At 32.1% G+C, this 20,739-nt stretch overlaps 1 protein-coding gene across 5 annotated transcripts in view; it reads left to right on the plus strand.

The window, feature by feature from the left end:
* Positions 1–20,739, plus strand: part of LOC106461715 (structural maintenance of chromosomes protein 5-like) — a 326,380-nt gene that overhangs the window by 49,424 nt on the left and 256,217 nt on the right. For all 5 annotated transcript variants that reach the window (XM_022388747.1, XM_022388745.1, XM_022388743.1 and 2 more), the window contains exon 4: positions 10,520–10,645. In XM_022388747.1, the coding sequence (XP_022244455.1) occupies positions 10,520–10,645 (126 nt within the window). The remainder of the gene's footprint in view (positions 1–10,519; positions 10,646–20,739) is intronic.

The following is a 20,739-nucleotide window of genomic DNA, read 5'->3' on the forward strand; positions in this document are numbered from 1 at the left end:
TTATCTGTTATTTTCTCTAGCCTAACTCTATACAAGGTTGGTCAATTGGGCTGACCTTGTAACCATAAAAAAAAACTAAATACATCTCAATTACCTGTTATCAAATTATATAATGCACGGGCTACTTGAGAGTGTACCTAAACTTATTTTATTATTCTTTTGTTTTACCTTATCTAACCTAAAACATTTCCAATTTTTATATTTTAGTTACTTTTTTAATAATAAATAAAGAATACACATGAAATACAAGGAATAAAGTACTTCTTACCTGGGTGTTCTTTTTTTTTCTTTTTTTTTTTGCTGTCCACTTTCGATGACACTTAACCCTACTTTTTTAAACTAATGGTAGTACAACACTATATAATCTTTTATTTAACTAAATAATGCTCTGAAGAGCACAGAATAATAACATGCAAAAAGCATAATATATCCTGTAACTATCACAATTTTTCTGGCTTTCTAACTGTGCAACAAGTGTCATTAGAAATTCAGCTAAGCTCGATGATGTGTTTCCCATGGATTAAAAGTGAAACTCCAAGAGAAACCGACAATGCAATGACAGAAAACAATGTGATATAATACATCATTTGATTGATTAATATCTTGACTTTCTATTGGTTTTAAAATATTATTAAATGTCTGAGAGAACTATTGGCAATTTCTAAAAGAGAGCATGTGACAGGTGGGTGTGGCAAAAGGGGGCTGATTTTCTATTTGATGATTCTGTAACCAAAAGAGATTGAAGGCTATAAAAATTATGCTTTGCCTGAGCCATGACCACATTATAATGAATAATTTACATTAAATGTCATATTTCATGGAGGGGTGATAAATAAATTACAGAACAGGGGATGCCTAGAAAGAAAATGTTGCAATTTTCATATTAAGGGGAATTTAATATTTTTTACCTTATAAAATTAAGAATGTAAAAGTTACATACTACTAACATTTAGTTCATTAACTACATATTTTTCCCAGGTTTATTTGTATACAATGATAACAAAGTAGTTTAATTAAATTTTGAATGTAACTCAGTAAAACCTCGTGACATGTGCAGAAGAAAATGCCTATGACAAAAGGGTTAAAGAATACAGTTATGCAGTAATAACTTAGAGACATAATGCATTGTATATAACCAGTAAATTTACACTTTATTTAACACTAAAGAAGCCTAAGAGCATTTGATGAGTGCTGCCAGCCATTTGCCATCTTTCTAGCTAGCAGTTCAAATTAGTGGCAGTGAACCTAAGACCCTCAGATTGTGATCTCCATTCCTTCCCCAAATCACCAGAACAAACTTGAAAAAATAAATATAATAATGCTAAAATTAGGTTTTAGTACCCCAATTATGTAGCTTTGTGCTTAATAACAAACAAATATAATGGCAATACTTTGATTCCTTGGACAGTTGGAAAAATAAAAATAGTAATATTCAGAAACCCTCATTTTGTTTAATTGATTAGTTTATTTGACTAATCAATGCAATTGCTGCTCATAGGTAATCAGTTATATTAGTTGGTCGATTAAATCACCTAGTTCTACCATTCATCATTCAGAGCAATGATAATTTTTGTTAATTGTTTGCCAGTTTATTTATTATAACTTCTTTACTTAGATTCTGTGAGGTATGGTGTGGTAGAATCTGAAGTAATTGTTGTAGTTGCAAATTCTTTAGAAATATATGTAAGAGCATTTCATTGTAATTACTCTTGATCCATAGTTGGCTTTGGTAGTGTTTTATGCTTATAGGTTTCTCATTCAACTAAGTAGTTCTTTTTTTTTTTCATGCTTATAGAAAAATTAAGAACTGTGTTTGAAATGAAAGCCTATTACGCATCCTAGTAACTACAAATTTATTTTACCATAGACCAATTCTATGAGTATGAATTACTTGACAGAATAAAATTAGATTGTGATGTACTAAACTAAATATTGTAACCTTTTATCTCAGTTAGCTTTCAGTGATAATGACTACAGTCAGGTGAAAGGTTAGAAGAGTAATTTGTACAGTTATATGAGTGGTTCCAAGTGGCTAATCTAACCAGGAGTTGTCACTCTTGGTAAAGACTGTAGTTTTGTAATGATTTAAGAAAATGTACAAATAAATTAATTCTGGGTTTGTGACAGTAAATGCTAAGATTACATGTATTTTTTATTCTCTCTTGTATATGTAGGTGACTTAAGGATGAAGAATGAGTGAAAATATTTTTATTACCACTAAAATTCATTCTTAAATGTATTTAAAAAGACTAGGGAAATTATAACAGTTGAGTCTGTCACTAATGATGGCTCACATTATGACAAACATACAGATATATACAGCTACAGGCTGTTTTATCATTGATCATATTATGCACATACAAATGCTTTGTTATAAATACAGTCATGAATGATCACCCAGAAATTTATATAAACCAACTTTCCCTATTGATAGAATACAAAGCTATCATTTTACATTTTATTTGGATCACAATGTAAATAAAGTCATTTTTCTTTACAACAGATATACTCAGGAGTACAATATACATTAACATAGTAATACATTAAATATTAATAAATAAATATGGTACCTAACTACCTATACTAAAATTCACTGGTACAATATATATAATATCAATAATAAATAAGGTAACTTGAAACTATAAGGTAATTTAGTGACTACAAAATTCAGTAGTACAATAAATATATTTTTTATAATAATATATAGGTAGGTAACCAGATATTCAAAACCAAGAAACTGGGACAGCCCAGTCCTTATCCCTAATTTCAAAATGGTCATTGTAATTTTTCTGGGCACTGTATCTATAATATGGGATCTGCCACTGTATACTTTTGAAAACACCACATTGCAAATAGTGCACTCAACTTTTTTTTATCCAACTCATTTGCCTTTAAAAAAGGAAAGTCTGCTTTCAAAGTATATAAAAAAACTTTCTTTTTGGCATTTTGATGCTATGATAGGATAAACATTTTCATGAATAAAAATATCTTGGAGAACAGTTCCTAAAATTTAACCACCCACTGCACATCCACCAACTGCTATAGGTCTTATTACAGTTCTACTAATTAACAAATCTGCATAAGCTTGGGTTTCTCACCATGTACAGATGGAACTTTTGAGAAAGTTTGCAGCAGGAGAGTATGTTACAACAATATGCAACTCAAGTAGGCATATTGCATTTGTGATTTGATATGATTGACTGTTTGATTTCTTTATCATAAAACCGGGATGTTTTGTGCATCCTGACAACCTTTCTCAGGACACTGGGACAAACTACCAAAAATGGGACTGTCCTGGTATAACTGGGATATTTGGTCACCTGATACGTAGTATATTAATAAATAGATAAGATAAATAGCCAACTATACTGTAATGAAGTAGTACAAAACATATTTACATTGTATTTAGAGCTGGGCAATTAATGGAATTTGCTAATTCATTAATTATTGGGCTCATTAATCAATTTCATTGAGGTAATTGATTATTTTCATGAGATTGTAGAAAAATTGATTATTCTCATTTGAGTTAACTTATAAAAACAAAAACCAACAGCTTTTAATACTACAAACTGGATATTGGTGCTCATTGTGTAGCTTTGTGCTTAACAACAAACAATCATAATGGCAATGCTTCAATAACTTGGATACTAGGGAATAATCAAGAATAGTAATCATCAGAAATCCTAATTTTGATTAGTTGATGATCTAATTAGCATTAGACTATACCTCTCCATGTAAAGTACTCCATTTGAGTACTTTTTGTGTAACAAAAGCTCTTTCTTTTCCTTGACAGTGCAGTGTTCAGTAGTGTTACCTTTTCATTAAGTATTATGGAATTTTAGCATGTATTATGTTACTTAGTATTTGAAGTGTTATCTTCTTAACTTCATTTCCTTGATTTTGAAAAAGAAAGATATAGATTTTTGAAATTGATTTCAGTCACAGCTTCTGATACAAATTATTATCTTCTCTTACATTAATTTGGTATTTTCTCTTAATCATACTATGAGGTTTTGGGGCATATGTTCTACAGTGTGGGATATGATTTATTTGATAGGAATATTCCACATCAGCATTAACCCGGTGTTTGAGTTTTGATAATTACTCCCAATTTTTTCAATACAAAAATGGTCAAAGCCTAAGTAAGGGGTGTTGCAAAATAAATCACTTTTTCCCCCGAAGTAATGATGAACGTGGTGGGACTGCAAATATCATCACTCGTGAGAAAACGTCATTTCAACATACTCTTGGGTGTTTGACTCCTCGAATTTCATTTTTTGAGAAAACTTTTGAATCATGGTGCTCACTAAAATTCAAGTTCATGTCACATGTGCTGCCTTCAGGATGACTCAGAAACTAGTCACAGATATGCTCCAAGAATTCAAGTCTTCTAATTGACACATTTCAATGCCAGATTTGAAAAATCCAATTAATGCCTCAAAAATTTCAGAATGGTTGAATTTGAAAGAGTGGCCCGTGAAAAAGTGTTGGAATGTGGATCGGAAACTCTCTAGATTTAAATCCCGCCAAAAATGTTGAAGCTTTTGTTCGACAATACACAGAAGAAATGTTGGTAACTTTGCCCAAATGCGAGAGACACAACTGTGAAACTTTGATTCGTGTTCTCACTGATGTGCTCACAGAGACAGCTGCAAAACCAGACATGTTTGTTGCATTGCTGAAATCATTTGCAAATCAATTAAAACTTGTGCATGAGAACAATGGTGGTCTAATCAAGCAATATTGATTTTTGGATTGAATTAAAATCTTATTTTACTTTGTTATGCTCTTGGGGAAAAAAGTGTAATTTATTTTGCAACACCCCTTATTATGGACATTTGGATATTTTCTTCTTTTTTTTACTTTTTCTCTCTCTTCCATTCAGTCTACTTATCTTCATGCTTTGATTACTCGCCTTCTGAGCTTTTTACCCTTTCCTTCAGAGGCTTTGCATTGCCACTCTGACAACTTTACTGAGGAAGGTCACACTAATCTGTTCTTCATGCTACCCTGTTTTCTTCTTCAACTGTAGCCTTGTTTACTTTCTTTGTTTCAGAGATTTTCTTCCTTGGGTTACCTCATTTTTTGAAGTTAGACTCCCTCAATTTTTACTAAGGGAACTATGTTTTTTCCCTTCATTTATGCAGATATTTTTATGTGGAGTTCCTCATCCTGTGACTACTTCCTGGTTTCCCTTCTCACATCATGGGACTTGGTGATCAGTTATTTCTGCAACTACCCCTCAATTTTTGTCTCATGGGAATCTTCACTCTTACACTTTGTTCATCTGTGGACACAATTTGTAGGAAACCTTTGGGTCATACACGTTTACTCTCAGGAACTTTTTTTTTTCAGAGCTCACACCTTTGTGTTTTCAACTAAGTCTTGAGGGCTTTTACATGGCAAATACACTCATTGAGTTTGTGTTTTCATCACGGTATGAACATTTGGTATTTCCTAGCTCTGTCTAGGGTAGCATCATCAGTTGTGACCTCCATTTTTCTTCAGGAATTTGCTCTTTTGGGTTGACTGGTCAGACTTCTGAGTTAGTTTTGACTCCAATTCAGTATCTGATTCCTTTGAGAATCTTAACCACCTCATGTGCTGGTTGGGCTCATTCTTCTCCTCTACATTTCTGAGATATGGAGCTTTTGGTTTTAAAAGGTTTCTTTTCTTCCTATACCTTAGATTTTGTCTGTTTCAAGGTCTCAGGCCTCTCTCATTTCTTTTTTCTTTGGATGTGTCCATTAACGGTTTCTGGCAATCAGTGAAATTTACCCTGCCATAAGCTGTCTACTCTTGTTTCTCTACTTCCGTCTGTCTACCTGCTACTGTTGTGGTGGCACAAGTATTTCCACACAACTCTAAGCATCTATCTTTTCCTACCCTGCCAGACTTACACCCCTTCACAGATGCTTTTATAGCTGGGTGGGTTGTGATTCTGGATACCTTCACCATTTCTAATGTTCAGTTGCCTGGAGAGTGGTCCTTCCACATCTGTGTCCTTGAGTTTTGTGTACCTCTATAAGCCTGCCACCACATTTTTTTACAGTTGTCTGGACATTCTGATTTGTTCTATTTTGACAATTCCATTGTTGTCTCGTACATCAGCTGAAAAGGAGGTACTCACTCTTGAGGCCTCTGCTTTCTGGTTCTTAAGCTCAACTTTTGGACTTGTGACAGAACATCTAGTTTTTGACCTTCATTGTTTTAGGAGCTTTGAATTTAGTGGCAAAATGGCTATCTCTCATGAACTGAATCCTTCTGACAGAGTATTCTTTGCATCCCCCTGATGTTTTACTGCTTTTGTTTCCACTCTGGGGGGTCTTCTTATCGATAATTCTACTTTTTGGTTCACAAGTTCCATATTCTTTGGCTCTGACTATATTCCTTTTGTGTCTGGATTGGTTCACCTTCTTTCTGTGTCCCAGAGAGTTGTCTGTATTTCACAGCAGCCCTTTCTAGCTTCCTTTCATTGCCCCTTTTTGTTCCAGCTCAGTCACAATTTATGCTCCTCTGCCTCCTTGTGATCCTGGAGCCTCTTATCTTTTTAGTATAAGGAGTCCCTTTTTATGTCAGCCATGGACGTTCATTCATCTTGATGATCCAAATCTATATCTTCACATGTGGCTTTTGTTCAGTCCCTTGCAAGATGGGTAATGGATAGGTTTTTCTCCAAGAGTAACCTATTTTCATGTTCATAGATCATCCATTTATTTAATTTTATCACTGCAAGCAGAGTATTTATTGATGCTGGTCCATTTGCCACCCTCTTCTTCCATGTTGTCAAGTTCTTCCTCACTTCACTTTCTTTTTTTTACTTGCTTTTTGAAGGTGGTTTTTGCATTTGTACAATCTCCAATTCCCATGTAGCTTTGCTTATAACCTTTGCCAATTTTTGACATTTGATAGTGAAAAAACATAAAATGAAATTTTTTCTTTGCCCATAAGTAATTTGTTATCATATTTTCTAATGCAAATAGTGTTCCAGTGGCATTCTAATTTTACATGTAAATTATCTTGTATTTACATTCAACTGTATGCTTCTAAAGGCAAAAACATCATTTCAATGGTAACTGTTATTACACTATTGGTTGAAGATATAAATTCACTATTCATGTCCACTTAAACATGGTATTGCCCTAAAACATATTATGGTGATGTAATGTTATTAAGAAGCTGTTATGATAGACCTTACATCTGTATACATTTTTGTGTCAAAATAGTTCAGCGAGTATTTTGGGGGAAGTTTATGCTTTTGGTGTGACTGTTTTGTTTAATTATAATATCTAATGCTCGTGACATATTGTGTTCCTTAATGGTACCTGTGCCTTTTATGTATGAAACTACATGTTTAACTGCCTTCGTATCAAATTTTCAAACTCAAAAAATTTTCTTCCTTAAAGAGTAATATAATAAACTTTAACTGTGTTATTATCTTAATATTGTACTTTTTGAAATAACAGTTGCTTTTGCACTCTTGGTTGAAGATGTAGATTCACCATTCATGTCAATGTATATGTGGTATTGTCCTAAAACATATTGTGGTAATGTAATGTTGTTTAAAAGCTCATATAGATAATACAGCCTATATTGAAAGGTGAAATTTATGAAGATGTGTACCAGTTACACAAGGAAACCTCATAATGTTTATACCACCTAAATTGTTATTATCTGAGCACTATGAGCTAAACTATTTTTGAACAACAGGAAACAATTAAGGCTTCCAAAGCTACTGTATATGGAAGTGAATGTACAATATACAATTTGTGTGACTAAAAGTCTGAAACAGTAAAGTCTTTGTTATCCAGCATCTTTACATCTGGAAAGCTCCTGTAACCAGAAATTTCAATATCTCCAAATACAAACGCTCATTGTAGGAACTGACATTCATTACAATTCCATCTGGATTATCTTGAAATACTTCCAAAGCTTCTTGTAAATTTGTGACTGTAGTTAACTGATGCTGCTGCTTTGTGGTGTCATTGTGGCTTTGTTTATTCTCTTTTTTTCACTGGCAATCTTCAGTTGTTAGCTGCCAATATATTGTACTTAAAATGTTATACTTATGAAAGATTTTATACAGTTTAAGGTTTTTCACAACATATATTATTCTTATAGATGATGTAGAAATACTGTACTTTAGAACATAAACAAGGTGTTGAAAATGTTTCCTGTAAAATACTGTAAGGGAAATGCTTTCATTACTGGAATTTTAACCTATCTGACACTGCTCAGGTCTAGCAGATGCCACATGATAAAGCTTTTACTGTAATAACTTTCCAGTTTTCTGATTATTGTGAAGAAAAAGAAGCTACGGAAAAAATTCATTTTTTAATGGTTTTACCTAAACACGTGGTTCTGATGCACACAGATAACTTGTTCATGATATGATTTTAAGACTAACTTTAAAAAAATTGTATATAGGTTGGAGGTTTTAATTAAAAACACATTTTATTAACAGTTATATGTCAATTTTTGCCTGAAAACAAACTTTTGGATCAAATTAAATTATTAAGTATGCTAACAGAATTAACAGGAATTTTTCAATTGCCAGCTGTTGATTTCAAGATGTAGGTACAGTAATGTGAAAATCCTTTAGTAAGTTAATATGTACATTTGTGTGAAAATGGCTTGTAAAGTTATATGTAAGTTAATCTGAAATTGCTTTAAAAAGGTAATATATACGAACATGTGGAAGTAACCTAGAGAAAGTATACAGTATGTGAAAAATCATTTAGAAATGTAATTTGTACATGTATGTGAAAATAAATGTATGTCATAGGTGCCTAACGCAAAGGGTACTGTAGTGATGTTACTGAATTGTGGAGCTTAAATTGTAAGCCCTAAAGTTATTTCCATGCCAATGTATACTTATTTTGAAATTAAGTTATTTTAGTTATTTTGCTTGATGATGATTACTGAGTTAAAAATCTTCAGAATTCAGTGACACCACTTACTCAATCCTATCACAACTGGTGAGTAGGTTTCATGTGTCAAATGTACACCTGCATAGTAGATTTCAAAATGTTTGTAAAAATAATATATCTAACAATTTCAATAAATTTTTAACTGATAATATTTTAGTATTGATATTTTGTCATTTTGTAATAATTATTTATTCTAATTCACAAATAAAAATGTAATAATGCTTAAATTTACATTTAAGCTACATAAACTACAGCTTATTTTCAAATTAGTTAATTTGCTTGATGACTAGTAAAATTGAAAGCACCAGAGTTAACAGACACCACTACTATTTATATTGTGAGCCATAAGTTTATGTCTGTTATATTATGCTTATTTTGAAATTAAATTATTTTGCCTGATGATGACTTTAATATAGTCAAAAGCTTCAGAATTCAGGAACACCATTACTATGTGAAAATTAGTTAGAAAAGTAATGTGTTACTGTTGTGGTGTACAACTATGCTTGATGTCTAACATAAACTTGTAAATATCTGCAATACGACAGGTTTGGAAATGATATACAGAGAAACATTTTAAGCACAAACTGCAATGGAAAATTAGCAAACATAAGAGTACAAGTAAAATCTGTGTTCATACAACCAGTACTGCTTTTGGAAAGTGGCTTAACTGTTCATCATATAACTGCAGACAAAGACAGAGTAATAGTTACAACCACACCTTTCAAGTTAGAGAAAAGTTCTAGTGTTGTGTCCTATAATCCTAACTTAACTACAAGTTGATCATCTTCATTATACATAATCAAGGGAGGTGAACCCCAACTCATACTAACTTATATAAATCTGTTTACCACCCATTGAAATAGGAATATGTCCTCACTCTAGAAAGACATGACACAGAAACAGTGCCAAGAAAGTATAATCCTAACAGAATAATTCTTGTGGAATGTTGCATTTATCTAAGGTACAGGATTAGCACAAGTTTATGACTTCTCCACATCCTGTTTACATGTAGAACGTATGCCCAAAAATTGAGAAAAATTTATATTTTTTATTAGTTATTTAGTAGTTTTAAGATGAAGTACTATTAACTAGAAATCAATTAAAACAGAATGTTTTCAGGAGTGTTAAAATGCATATTCCACCAGACTGGTGAAAATAATTCAGAAAGAATGTCAAGAATTTTTCATAATCTTACCAGTGTTATTATTTTATTTTATTTTTATTTTGTTGGGATTATCTACTAACAGTAAAATTTATTAATAGTATGATTCATAATTGTACACCCTCCAATGGGACACGATAAGTTTACAAACTCACAATTCTAATATTTGGGGTTTGATTCCCCATAAGCTTACAGACTTGCATTTCTAATATTTGGGGTTCGATTCCCCATGGTGGACACAGCAGATGGCTCAATATGACTACACCCTAAAACAAAACAAACATATTTGTACATATTCATTTGTAGGCTTCATTGACTTTTAGATTTTAAATTTATTGCTTGCAATCAAAGATTTAGAGAATAAGGTCTAGTTTCTTTTAGCAGATTAATTAAGAATATTAAAACATTGTTTTGTTTAATTTTTCAGGTAGAGAATCTTGTGATGGAGCTGAACATTCAAGTTGGTAACCTGTGTCAATTTTTGCCTCAAGATAGGGTTGCAGATTTTGTTCGAATGAATAAACATGAAATGTTAGAGAATACAGAAAAAGCTGTAAGTTTTTCATCTTATTGGGCTTTATATTTTTCAAGGGTGTTTCCAAAGGATCGTTTTTATACTGTTTTTGTAAGTTTGTGGTGATTTAATGTAAAGTAAATAGGATAACTGAAAAATAACATGTTTTTCAGCTCACTGTGTAATTACTGTAAACTCTTTCCATACCAGTATTCTTGTCTGCACATGTCACAAGGTTCTATGCATCATATTCAAAATTTAATTAAACTACTGTATTATCATGGTATGCAAATAAACTTGGACTCAAAACATAGCTAGTAATAAGATTGAAGTTCTTAATTTTAGAAGGCAATATTTAAAAAAAATTCTCAATTTCCCCTAGTACAAGAACTGTGACAATTTCTCTCTAGGTATCCCCTCTTCTCTTAATTTATTCACCACCCTTTGGAGAAGTATGAAATTTTATGTAAATTACTCATTATAATATTACTCAGGCAAAGCATAATCTTTATAGTTTGCAATTTTATTTGGTTACAGAGCCATAAACAAGAAAATCAGTCCAAGTTCCATGCACACCTGTCACATCCTTTCTTTCAGAAATTTCCATAGTTCTCTTTGATGTTTAATACTATATTATTTATATTCAGTAGAAAGCCAAAGTTTTAATTTATCAATTGGCATATTATATTATGTTGTTTTCTGTACAGAGAATTGTCTATTTTGCTTCCATTTCAAACTTTATTGTCACAAGAAACACATTGACAAGCTTAGCTGAATTTTTAATGGCTTTTGTCATATAGCTGCAAAGCCAGAAAAATTATGATAGTTACAGGACATTGTCTATTTTTTGTGAGTTATTATTTTGTTTTTTTTTGGTACTTTATTTAGTGCATTAGTACTATTAGTATAAAGAGTAGGGTTAATTTCATGAACAGTCAACAGTAAAAGAAAAGAAGATCTTGGTAAGTACTATATTTCTTGTTTTTCATGTGTATTCTTTATTTATTATTATAAAATAAACTAAACTGTAAAAAGTATAAACTTTTTAGATTAGGTAAAATAAATAGTAATAATAAAAGTTTTTCGTGAGGTATGCTTGTGAGCAACTTGTGAGTAGTCCATGAGTTATGTAATTTGATAGGGTAACATGAGCTACACATATGCCAAGTGATTTACAACTAGTTTGGTGAGATTATTGGCTAACACATTTTAAAGGCCAATGAAACACTAAATCCAATACGATACCTTACCTCCTCTCACGTAATATGTTTCCCACCTACCCCACTTATTTAACATGGTTTAGCTGTGTTGTAGCATACAAATAATCATATGAAAACCCTCCACCAATAGGAGTGCAACACACCATCATGACTCAAGTGGCTCCCTCTGTACTGTAGAGCTCAATCTTCACTTCTTGATTTGGCACAGTAGTGTAAAGACATGTTTGATTTTGATTTTTTTTTCCACAGCTTCATTATTTCTTCTTTTTTTTTTTACTAGTTAAACTTGAGTTACTGTTGGTTGCTAGTTTTGTTATCCACTCTCAGTTGAGTTATAAATTCTGAATTTCAAATTATGGCTACTACTACAGGAGCTAACACTACTACTGCACCTCAACTTGCAGTTTCCCAGGCTTCAGTCTCCACACTCTTGGCTGAGGAAGTCTCCATTTTAATACGTCATGAATTGGAGTCAATTATGTGGCCTGTAGTGTCTCTTATTTCAAGACCAGTTATTCCTTTTTGTGGTGAACCTGGACAAGAAGATGATGATTTGGATAGCCTCTTTCCACCTTCCTTTGCCATGCAATCTTTTAAACCCCCTATCGACACCCCCAGACTGTCTTCAGCCTTTCTGGATATGATGTCACAGGTATTTTACTTCTTGTCTGTGTCTTATGATTCCTCTCCTTCACTTTTACATTTTGCCCTTTCCCCTGACTACCTGGTTTTCCATTCTCCTCCAGATATTTGGGTCCATGCTGACTGGTTTGTGGCACAGTTATATTCTGTGGTCAGCATGCCTCATCAGCCTCATACCTCAGATAATTAAACTTTGGCGTACCATCATTCAGATCTTCCATTTCTCGATTATCAAACTTTAGAATCTTTAATCCAGGTGTGGGGTTCTGTCCCTGATACCCCTGTAAGATCTAAGAGGGTTAGCAAGTACGACTCATGAACTTCAAAACATCATAAGTAGTAAAGATCATTGTTTTCTGAATATGTTTTATATACTGTTCTATGTTTTAAGAAAAATAAATGAAATTTAAATATTTATTTGTAAATAGCAATAATATATATATACATAGGTAATGTATGGTAACTGAAACCTCGTTGTACCTTAGAAAATTTTGGAAGCTGTGCATTTATTGGTTATTGTGTAAGCATGGTAAAATAGGAAACGGGATGTTCATAAGCACTTTCACATTTATATTACCACTAAATCCCAACCACCCAAGTTTATTGGATTGGATACAACTTTGTACAGAGCCATATCATAAATATTTTCTATCATTTTTATAAAGTACTTTAGACAGTTTTTTTTGCAACCACCATACTGTAGAGAAGCTGGCAAATTCTACCTCACTGTGTTATTGGAGCCGCGAGTCAAATAGTTTCTATAGGATACTTCAACATATCGACTTATTGAATCAGCCCAGGCTTTTTACAAAGTCATAAAATAAACTTTTTATAATACCTTAGACAATTGTCATTGTAACCATTATACTGTCAATAAGTTGATAAATCATACCCAACTGTGTTTTCAAAGCAGGGAAAGTTCTGGGATTTGTGCCATATGAGCTTATTTGATGTTGACGGTGTCAAAGTATGGTAGCATCTAAACAGGAACAGTGATTAATTGCTTTAAATTTGGCAGATTTCTGCTTCAGCTGCTAACAATAGAATAAATAAAGTAGGTGTAAAAAATATTAGAAAAAACTCTCCTGCTGTTTGTACTGAAAATAACAAAGTACTATTTTGTTTCTTCTAGTTTCTAAGCCATCTGCTAGCAGTAAAATAACTACAGAAAATAAGTGTGTAAACTCTGACCATAAGTACTTTGAAATTTTGTGATCAACACTAACAGTACCATACATTTTATTTTGCATTTAGAACCTTTATTTTCATTATACTTTGATTACTTACCTACAACCTGGTAGAATCAACTATAATGTTGCAGTAAAGAAAAAAACAAATAAAATATAAAGCTTTACTAAAAATAAAAATAGAATTGATATTTATGATGAGGTTTTTTTATTTTTCATTTGTTTTCACTATTTATTATTATAAAAGTAAGTAAAATAATAAAAATAGAAACTTATTAGGTAAAATAATGAAAGAAAAATAATAAAAATCTTGATAGGATACATTCACCAGCAGCTTGTGCATTATGTTATTCCATACGGTAACGTGAGCTGCACATGCGCAGTGTAATTTTCAATTTGTGTCAGGGTATTTTTGTCAGACACAGTCCAAAGGTCAATAAAACAAAGTTAATATATAAAAATAGATGTATATTGTTATGAAATTTAAGCTATTTAGAATAAACATTTGTGGTTTCCTGTTACAATTTACAGCTATTCTAGAAGGAAAAAAAAAGATAATTTATATTTAATTACTCATTTTTATGATGATTATGAGGTTGGTCAAATCGACCAACACCATATAGAGCTAGCATTGTTCAAATTACAGATTAAATATAGTTTTATCGAAGAAACATTTGATGATTATCTAGAAGGATATAGAGATTACACAAATGAAAATTGACAAATTTCAGATAAAGAAAAATATTATTAATCATAAAATTAAAATTACTTTGCACATAGGATAGTAAACATTCAGAAAGAAACAATTCATGAGCAAATTTTTAATAAAGAAATCTTAATACTTAAAATCCTGATATTTCGTGTACGAAATTCTTGTAATGTTTACTAATAAACTGCAAAGTTTTGTACATATTCGTGTACATTATCAAAAATTATACTACAATTACTTTCATGGATACTTTTGTGGTTATGAAGTGGGTAGATTCCACCCAGCTCATATTTGTAGGGTTAATCATGGTGATAGCACATCTTTCTTGTGGTGAGACTGACAAGTTGTCTTCATTCTATTTCTTCTGGTAGCAGCACGCATGGTGACACATTCTTTTGTTGTTTCTTTCCATCATCATTTTTTGTGGGTAGCTCCAGCTTCTTTATGTTGAGATTTCTGCTGCTGTTTGTTAGTGACAGACTTGCACTCACTCGTATTGTGCCCCATTTTGTAAGAAGCATAGCATCTCTTCTCTCTTTTGTTTCTTGACTTCTACTTGAGGAACAGTGACATGTCAGATTTGTTAATAGATCTGACAGTCCTTCAAAACTAGCTTCACACTTGGCCATGTCAGTCCATCTTGTGAAGTATTGCCTTTGACATGACAAAAACTGAAATACTGTTTTTCCAGTGTCATGTTTGACTTCTCTGATCTTCCATCGAAAGTTTTCTTTAAGTTTATAGCGTTTCAGCAAGGACTCTTTTAACTTGTCATAGTCCATGTCATCTCTTGATGTCATGCCCACATACACTTATATGCCTTTTCCTGTGAGAAGAGGGCTGAGACAGACTGTTTATTGGCCTTTGACCCAGTTCTTACTTTGTGCAAATCTTTCATACCTCTGCAGGAAAGCTTCCATGTTGTCTTTCTGTTCATCAAATTTGGACTGTTTGGGTCAGCTAGTCTTGACCCCATTGTCATTCTTGGGTCCTTTGTTTTTCTATTGGGTGAGCTTGGTGATCTCAATTTGTGCTCTTATTATCTCTATTTCCTGTCTCTCTTCTCTCTCCTTTTCTTCTTTCTCTTTTTGGGTTTGTGCTTCATGCTCTCATTCTTCTTTCAGTCTTTCTATTTCTTTCTCTTTTCTCTATCTTTCCTCCTATCTCATCTGTTGATGCTCTACTCCTCTCTATCCACTTATCAAAGTCAGTCGATATGGTTATATAGTGTGGTTGTGACCTTTACAATATTTTCACCACTGCTACAGCTGTGTGTATATAGGCCTCTTTGCCACTGTTGTTTATGTCTTTTTTTTTACCACTGTAGATACTGTCTGGTTTTGTAGAGGCCAGACTCTTTACTATAGGTGTTTGTGACTTGTTTCTAATAAATTTCAACAACAAACAAATAGCAACACAGTTCGCTTGTTTTAAAAATAATATGTTAAAACAAATCAAATGTTTATTACACTGTTGGTTACTACAGTTGTATCTAGAACTTTAAATAATTGTATCTTTTTTTTTTAGAACAGAATTGACAAGAAAAATTATTCTTCTCTACTCTGTTGTTACAATACAGTCTGCGATAATTTCACTATAAAAATTGCCACTGTATGCTCTTTATTGCTAAAGTCATGATCCCACAGTCTAGAAGCAGAAATTGATAATAATTTTTGGACGTGTTTTCTACTTCATCAGAAGTCTAGAATATTCCATGCAGTACTAGATATTCTGGTGCAATGTTACTCAATTCAACTAATGAGAACTCAGAGAGTTCTAATATGATGCAATAATCTCACTATTGTGAACATTCACTAATTCATAATATTTGATCTACACTATGTATGATTATAAACAGTTATGTAAACAAACTTACCATAAAATATTGTTTCTAAAAGTACTAGATATGATACCCATGCTGTATATAAATTATCTAAATTGTAATGCTCACATTAAACTTAAACTGAAATAGTTGTGTATAACAGTCTTCTCTGTTTTGTTCATGCTCTATGATGTTATATTGCCTACATAGCTTCTTTCCATGATTTTTGTTAACATTTATTTATCTATTGGAAATCTTCCTCTTTCTGTGATATTTCCCCTATCACCCCTATAGGATGGATTTGCCAGCTTATCAGGTTGGCTTATTCTTCCTTGTATATGTGTCGTCTTATCAGGTTTAGCACTTCTTCATTTTCCTGGCTGCTCATTTCTATTGTTCATTGGAGGAAACCATCCAGGCTGGTATGTGGACCACACCTAATATATTCATCTCCCATTACCTTCATTGTGGCCGTCTACTACTCATCTGGATACTGAATACCACCTGTTGCCTAAGCTTGAGGTGAAATGGTTAGGGCCCTCTTACTGCGGACCGAAGATAACTTCTCGATGCCACCTAGTTTTGGACTGGAGTCAACCTACTGATTACAGTCTGATGCATCCTAGCAATCCAATTGCTTGTGGATGTGCTCCTTTTCCACCTGATTTAGTGACACGTAATTTCATGATGGGTGAATAGTATACTGGGCTTAGATATGATGCAGTCTCCCATGGGTGTGTTCCTCTACATAGAGATGTCATCTTCCTTTTCAAAGGGTGCTCATCTAGGTAAATTTTGCACCAGTTCCTCCACCAGATCAGTGTGGGATTCTAGCTATTATCTGGGTGGAGTTAAGGTATTTTATTGGAAGTTATACTTTTTTTTTTAACTGAAAACAAATTTCTAATATATAATTATCTCTGCTAGCACTTTCCATGCTTCCTCTCCACTTCCAGTGCTTCTATTTTGCTTAATCTTGAAGTGAAGATAAAGTTCTACAGTATAGAGGGAGCCAGCTTTGCCATGAGGTTATGTCACACTTCTGTTGATGGAGGGTTGTTGCATGCTTATTTGCTTGCTACAGCTCAGCTGTACCATGTTAAACACAGGGATTAGGTGGGTGTATCAAGGCTAGTGGCTAGTGCATGCTTATTTGCTTGCTACAGCTCAGTTGTACCATGTTAAACACAGGGATTAGGTGGGTGTATCAAGGCTAGTGGCTAGTGAAAAAATTTGTGCATATAGAGGGCAGTACTGAAGAAGAAAAGCTATTATATGAGAGAGGTAAGTATCTATTGGAAATACATTTTCAGTTTAAAAAATTATAACATTTAAATATAAACAGATGTATACTGTTTTGAGTGTAAAGCTAATTAAGAGAAATAAATATAGTTTCATGTTACTATTTTAAGTAATTCTAGAAAGAAGTAAAGGATAATATAGATTTATTTATTTATTCTTATTATGGTGTTTACGAGGTTGATCAAATTTTGCTCCACAGTTATATATCCTTCATGATTAATATATTATAGACTGAAAACACATTGTCCTTGACAAAGTCTTCACTTGACAATCTTTTAGTAAAAACTGGCTAAAGAAAGTGTGCCTCATTTCAACAGGTAAGCTTGCTTCCCTTATCCACACAACATTGCCACCTTGAGACCTGTGTTCTGTCACAGCATTGTTCAGCTGTTACATGTAATCAGTGTCATAATCAACCAACAAAAGAGATTATAGTGCCAATTCTTTTAACCCCAGATGCTGTATCTTGCTGCAATATTTTCTCAGGCAAAGGATCTATATATCTATCTAAGCAGCAGTCATCCCTCGTTGGATGTAGCTCTCTGTCAGACCAGTCCAGTTTTTCTTATTCTTAGCATAGCATGTCCATCTGATTCCTGCTTCTGCCACTATATTGATATATGAGTAATAGTGTCACTATAAAAATACCCACTAACAACATGCCTGGCCAGCGCATTAGTGAAGGGCCAAAATCCTGTCAGGCAGAGTATACATCACCTAATATTGAGAACAAAGAAATGAAGCAACTAGAATAAGATAATTTTAAAAACTTTTTGACCACATGTTGCAATTACAGCATAGAAACTTAATTCACAAAAATGTAAAGATTTTTTTATATCACTAAAATAGATATAAAATTAATGATATGCTTGCATATCATATAGTCAGAGGCACTTTTAACATTTGAAATTACTTGGTGCAGTTTTCTTAAGAGTTTCTTTCTTTCTGTAGCAAGGATTATTTTGAATATCCAAATAAAGTGCAATCTCTCTTTCAATCTATAAATGATTAACATACTTTCAGGAGTATATTAATCATTTATTGATATTTTGAGTGGAAAAAACATATTTTGGATATGTATCTATACTGTCAGCATTTTTAACAATAATGTCAATGCTCTTAACTTTGTATGTTCAGGCTTGGTCATTTTGACCATTCTTGTAACCATGAAATGTAACTCTGAATGTAATAAGTATGTCTTACTAAAATTTGGCAAGTCTTTAGTAAACATTATAGGTCTGTTGTACACAAAAATTCCAATTGTTTAATGAATTATTTTTATAAAGTTTTATTTACGAATTTACAAAGCCTTTATTGGGTGAGTTTGAGTAAAAGGTGATTTTTATTCTAAGAATAAAAATACTTCTTTTTGTCATACAATTTCATATTTCATTTATATAATCTCTGGAACCTCCTAAATGAATATTATATTTTTTTGTAAAATGTTATACTTTATCACTTATTTTCTCTACCCTAAACCTAACTGTAATGAAAACATCGGCAAAAGTTGAAAAATACAAAATAGAATGACAGCAGACAGTAATACACAATTACAGTTATTTATCTTGAGAGCTTTAGGCCTCTTTTGTATCTGCTTTCACTTATTTTTTCTGTGTTATTCCTCTTTGATCCTCGTAAAACTATCTTGACAAGCAGTAAAATAATGGGTGGTATAGTGGAATAGAGGGATCAGATTACATCATGCATTTATAACTTCATATGTTCCTTGAGGAGTGATTATGAAAAAAATTATTTATTTTTCGTTTTAGTTTTTGTATGTAGCCTAATAAGTTTTTAAGTTAAAAAATATATCATAATGAATAAAAAAATTAGGTAAAAACAAGAAAATTATCTTATCTCTTAGGCTAGTTTCATTTTATAAAACCAAGAACATGCACTTACTAGATTAAGTTGTACAAAAACTTATAATTTCTCTGGCTTTCTAAGTAATCTGTGAATAGGTTAAGGAATTTTATTACTTCTGGGAGCACTGTGTTTGGTCCAAACAAATTTAGTTTGATGGTAAATTTTTTAATAGACATAGCATATGGGAGGGGTGTACCAATGTGGGTTGATCAAATATAGTGATATCTCATTAACCCTATTGCGACATGTCATAGCGGTTTTTGACTTTCATTCAAAATTTTATTGAACTACTATTTTTTGAATTTATATCAAAAAGTTTGGTATCAAATTGTAGATTATAATTCAAATTTTAGTATTATACATTAGTTAATTTCTTAATTTAAAAGATTTTCATATTACATATCAAATATCCTATTTTATGTAGCCTCAAATGACTCCAAATTCTTAACTCATCTTAAACTGAAGATACATTCTAGCAATTCTAAATAATATAAAATTTAAAAAACTTAAGTTTTCAGCCTTTTATTTTATTCTTAAAATTGACAATATACAAAATCAAATGAGCAATGATTTCTTTCACCAGTGAATAAGAACTACTTTTTGCCAAGGAAATTGTTGACTACAGACATCTACATGTGTTTCAGCTCACAAATATATCTATTAAGTCAGATTTTCACAAACTTTACTGAGACAGCTGATTTCATAAAATACAGTATACAAATAAATCTAAAATATAACACAGCCGAATAGCCCAAAACTAAATACCAATGTATAAGGTTCGGATAAGAAAACAAATGCAACTTGGCTTAAACCTCAAGATATATTAAAAAAATCCTTATGACTAAACAACGTACCCAGTACAACTAATTACAACACACACACACTGAAATAAATAAAAACAAATTAAAACCAGTAATAGTGCAAATACATGTTACTCTCTCTCTTTCAGTGCTCTCAAACAAGTTCAGCATAATAATTGAAGGTAAAAAAAATCTATTATAATGTATAAAAATAATTTAGAAGATGATATAATGAAAGCATGTCATAATTTATCTTTAGTTACTTTTTTCCCTAAAGTTACTATTAATTCTTAATGTTCTCTCTTTCTAATTGAAACTAACTGACACTTATTATTATATAAAAATGTTTTGTGAGAAAAATGTACTCTACATTCTCTTTATAATGTGCCATGTTAAAATGTTTTATTTTGTATGTGTGTTTGTGTTGACCATAATCTTCCAACTGCTTAAAGACAGAAATTTCTCGTACTTTGGTAGGTATAATTTCCTAACAACCGCAGTTTAACCGTTTGAGATGGGTCATGAGTGAAAGGCCATGTCATTTTGTTTGTTGACTCACATTCAAAATTTTATTGAACTACTATT

Source organism: Limulus polyphemus, unplaced genomic scaffold (genome assembly GCF_000517525.1).
Source record: "Limulus polyphemus unplaced genomic scaffold, Limulus_polyphemus-2.1.2 Scaffold1017, whole genome shotgun sequence".
Lineage (NCBI taxonomy): Eukaryota > Metazoa > Arthropoda > Merostomata > Xiphosura > Limulidae > Limulus > Limulus polyphemus.